At 43.0% G+C, this 3,968-nt stretch overlaps 1 protein-coding gene across 1 annotated transcript; it reads right to left on the bottom strand.

Annotated features, from left to right (window-relative positions):
* Positions 1 to 717: 717 nt before the first annotated feature.
* Positions 718 to 1,345, bottom strand: LOC131905720 (peptidyl-prolyl cis-trans isomerase A-like). The gene has a single exon (XM_059256538.1). It carries the CDS (start codon positions 1,328 to 1,330, stop codon positions 836 to 838), a length of 495 nt encoding a protein of 164 aa, XP_059112521.1. The 5' UTR covers positions 1,331 to 1,345; the 3' UTR covers positions 718 to 835.
* Positions 1,346 to 3,968: the final 2,623 nt, after the last annotated feature.

The raw sequence follows: 3,968 nt of genomic DNA, 5'->3' as shown, positions 1-3,968 counted from the left end.
AACCCTGTCTCAAAAAATGAAAAAAAAATTCACTGTTCATTGAAAGGGTAAAGTAGGTGTTCATTTAATCAACATTATATTGTAAAGAAAAAAAATGAGGAGAAAGCTAATTCTATTAACTGGCTTGGAGGGTACCTTGGAGGGTAGGTACTGCTATGATGCTAGGAGAAAGTGGCCCCATCCCCAGCCTTCACTGCAGATCAGAAGCAATAATATTGTGACACGCAACATAGTGCTTCTTAGATGTTGAACATAGTTCTGTGTGCTTATGTATTTTAATCCATTTTGCTCTTAACAACCTTCTGAGATCTCATTTTGTTGTTGGAACAAATGAGACACACAGAGTTCAAGGGTCCAAATCAAAGTGACACACATAGTGAGTGACAATAGTCAATGATCGCAACTGTGAGGTCTGGCTGGAGTCTTTGTTGAGAGACCAAGCCTTGAATGAGAATGAACAAGAGTTCAGATTGGTTTGGAGCAGCGGTTCTCAACCTTCCTAATGCTGCTACCCTTTAACACAGTTCCTAGTGTTGTGATGACCCCAACCATAAATTTATTTTTGTTGTTATTTCATAACTATAAATTTGCTACTGTTATGAATCATAATGTAAATGTCTGTTTTCTTTTTTTTTCTTACTTAGTTTTTATTCATAATCATAAACTTATCTCTGCAATCCAGCTAGACTTGGGAGGAGAATGAGGAGAATATGGAACCCAGAGAACTTCAGTGAGAGGGGAGATTATAGGGTACTGCGAGCAGATGGGGTGCGGGTGCTCTCCTGAGCTACAGAAGGAATGGTCTGGTGGGTAAGAAGCCCGCAAGTCGAAAGAATTAGAGTTGTCCACAGTCGGAAATGGTGATCTTTTTGCTGGTCTTGCCATTCCTGGACCCAAAACGCTCCATGGTTTCCATGATGTTCATGCCTTCTTTCACCTTCCCGAAGACCACGTGTTTGCCATCCAGCCACTCAGTCTTGGCGGCGCAGATGAAAAACTGGGAACCATTTGTGTTTGGTCCAGCATTTGCCATGGACAAGATGCCAGGACGTGTATGCTTCAGGACAAAGTTCTCATCCTCAAATTTCTCTCCGTAGATGGATCTGCTGCCAGTGCCATTATGGTATATGACGTCACCACCCTGGCACATGAATCCTGGAATAATCCTGTGAAAGGAGGAACCCTTATATCTAAATCCTTTCTCTCCAGTGCTCAGGGCACGGAAGTTTTCTGCTGTCTTTGGAACTTTGTCTGCAAATAACTCGAAGGAGATGCGGCCCAAGGGCTCTCCATCGGCCGTGATGTCGAAGAACAAAATGGGGTTGACCATGGCTGCAGCAAGCGGCGACAGGGGACAGCGGCGTCTGCAAAGCCTAAATGTCTGTTTTCTGATGGTCTTAGCCAACCCCTATGAAAGAGTCATTCCACTCCCAAAGGGGCCATGACCCACAAGTTGAGAACTTCTGATCTGAAGGATTCCAAGAGCAAGAAAGACTTATGTTTTGCTTTGTTGATGGAATGTGAGAATATAATAAGCTCTGTGAATACATTGTAGCAAAGAGGAGAGGGCAATGAAGAGCATGCCTAGGTGTGACCAGTCTACATCTCCTGCATGTCAGAAGAAAGCCCACATGAATCTTCAATGTCCCTGAGGGGATCGTGGGTGTGGCTGAGTAGCTGTGGCAGGGTTCACACTGATTCGTACACTGGGCAGGTGTCTTAGACTATTTTATGTTTGTTGTGAAGGAATACCAAGACTAGGCATGTGAAGAACAGAGATTTAGCTCATGGTTCTAGAGGCTGGCAAGCCTAAGGACATGCTGCTGGCTCCAGGTGAGGGCTTTCCTGTTATATCGCAGCACAATGGAGGATATCACAGGGTGAGAAATAATGTGTGTGCTCTCCGGGGCTCCCTTCTTCTTATAGAGCCATCAACAGAGTCATGGAAGCTCCACACTGATGATTTTATATAATCCCAAAGGCCCCGAAAATACTATCTGTAGCTAGAGTTTTTTTGCCTTGCCCACAGTCAGGACAAATCTCTATCACCCGCCAGTCCCATAGCTGCTCAGACCCAACCAAGTAAACACAGAGACTTATATTGGCTATAAACTGTATGACTGTGGCAGGCTTTTTGTTAACTTTTTTTACAGTTTAAATTAATCCGTTTTTATAAATCTATACCTTGCCACGTGGCTTGTGGCTTACCGGCATCTTCACATGCTGTTTGTCATCATGGCGGCTGGCAGTGGCTCTGACTCAGCCTTCCACTTGCCAGCTTTATTTTCCTCCTTGTCCCACCTATACTTTCTGCCTGGCCACTGGCCAATCAGTGATTTATTTATTGACCAATCAGCAACACACTTGACATACAGACCATCCCACAGCAACTATCTACAGTGGACTTGAGGAAGTAAGTTTCTAAGACATGAATTCTGGGGTTTACACCCAAACCTTGCAGCAATGGATGCGGGGGAGACAGAAGCAGGTAAGTGAAGACAAGCAGGTGGATATGCGCCCATTGGATGTAAACAGAGAAGCTGCCTCACTCACTCTCCACACCATGACGCATGCAAACTTACAGTATTTTGACACCATCTGAAGAGAATGAAGAGAAAGCATGAAATTGAATTTGTCTAACTCGTCCTTGACATGATTAAAGAAGCACTAATTAAAAAAAAAAAAAGATTTGTTCCCTCCCCTCTGGGTTCAGAGAGCTTTGTGGAAGAGGAGACAGAAAGATTATAAAAGCCAGAGGGGATGGATGACTCCAAGGAAACAGTATTTGCTAGATACAATGAGGCTAATGCACATATGAACCCATTTAGACTGTGGCAGCCTGCACAGGTCTGCATCATTCAAGCTAGACAGGGTCCCAGTGCTGAGAGGGGGGTGGACCTAGGCTCCTGCTTCTTACCAAGAAGCTATCTTCAAGTGACATCCACCTGCAAAGGAAAAGTTAGTTTTCTCCAGTGGTGTCTCACTGGGTATAGTAACCACACTTAAGGGCAGACCTCATGACCAGCAGTAGGTGATCAACGTGAAATGAACTCAATGATACTTTTGTAGACTTTTTGTCTCATATTGCTTTGTTTGAGCTTTTTTTTTTTTTTTTTAATGTCTTACTGGTCTTTTGCTTGTATCATATGGTTTCTGATTTTGTGTTTCTTGTATTGTTTTCTTTTTTTTTAAATTTGCCTGTTTGTTTTCTAGAGAGAAAGGGAAAAGAAAGGGCATATAGTTGCGTGAATGGGGAGGTGGGGAGGATCTGGGAAAATTTGGGGGAGGGGAAAACATAATCAGAATATATTGTATGAAAAATTCTTTAGATAAAAGAGATACATCTTTTATGTGTAAGAATGGTTGCTTGCATGTATGTTTGTGCACTACATGCATGCCTGGTGCCCACAAAGGCCAAGAGATGGTGCTGGATCCCCCGAAAGTGGAGTTACAAGTGGGTACTGGTAACCAAGCATGAGTCCACAGCCTCCATTGCTGCAAGGTTTGGGTGTAAATCCAGAATTCGTGTATTAGAAGCTTAATTTCTAAAGTCATATGTTGACAGTATTTTGAGGGGCATTTGGATTAGTATCATATAACATCATCGGGGAGAACTCCCGCCTGTGATGTTATCAGTGACTTTAGAAGAGGAGAGTCCCTGTTTGATACCCACCACATGGGTTCTGGAAGCCAAACTTGGGTCTTCTGCAAGAATAGCTAGTGTTCTTAACTGCTGAGCCATCTCTCCAGTCCAAGAACCACTAACTTTTGCTCATTTAAATGGTATAGATCAACTCTCCTGCTGCAGAGATCACTAGAGCTTGAGCTAGAACTCAAGTTCGGTGATGAGAAAAGTCAAGGTTGAATTTTAAACCCTTGATTATTGACTTGAAATAACTGTATCTAACATGTCATCTACCAAAACAATATAAATTCAGTATGAGAAGTCGCCATAGGAACTTTCTATT

The sequence above is a fragment of the Peromyscus eremicus genome, chromosome 3 (genome assembly GCF_949786415.1).
Source record: "Peromyscus eremicus chromosome 3, PerEre_H2_v1, whole genome shotgun sequence".
Lineage (NCBI taxonomy): Eukaryota > Metazoa > Chordata > Mammalia > Rodentia > Cricetidae > Peromyscus > Peromyscus eremicus.
The sequence above is the reverse complement of the archived record's forward strand: the minus strand, read 5'-3'. Positions and strand labels throughout refer to the sequence as shown.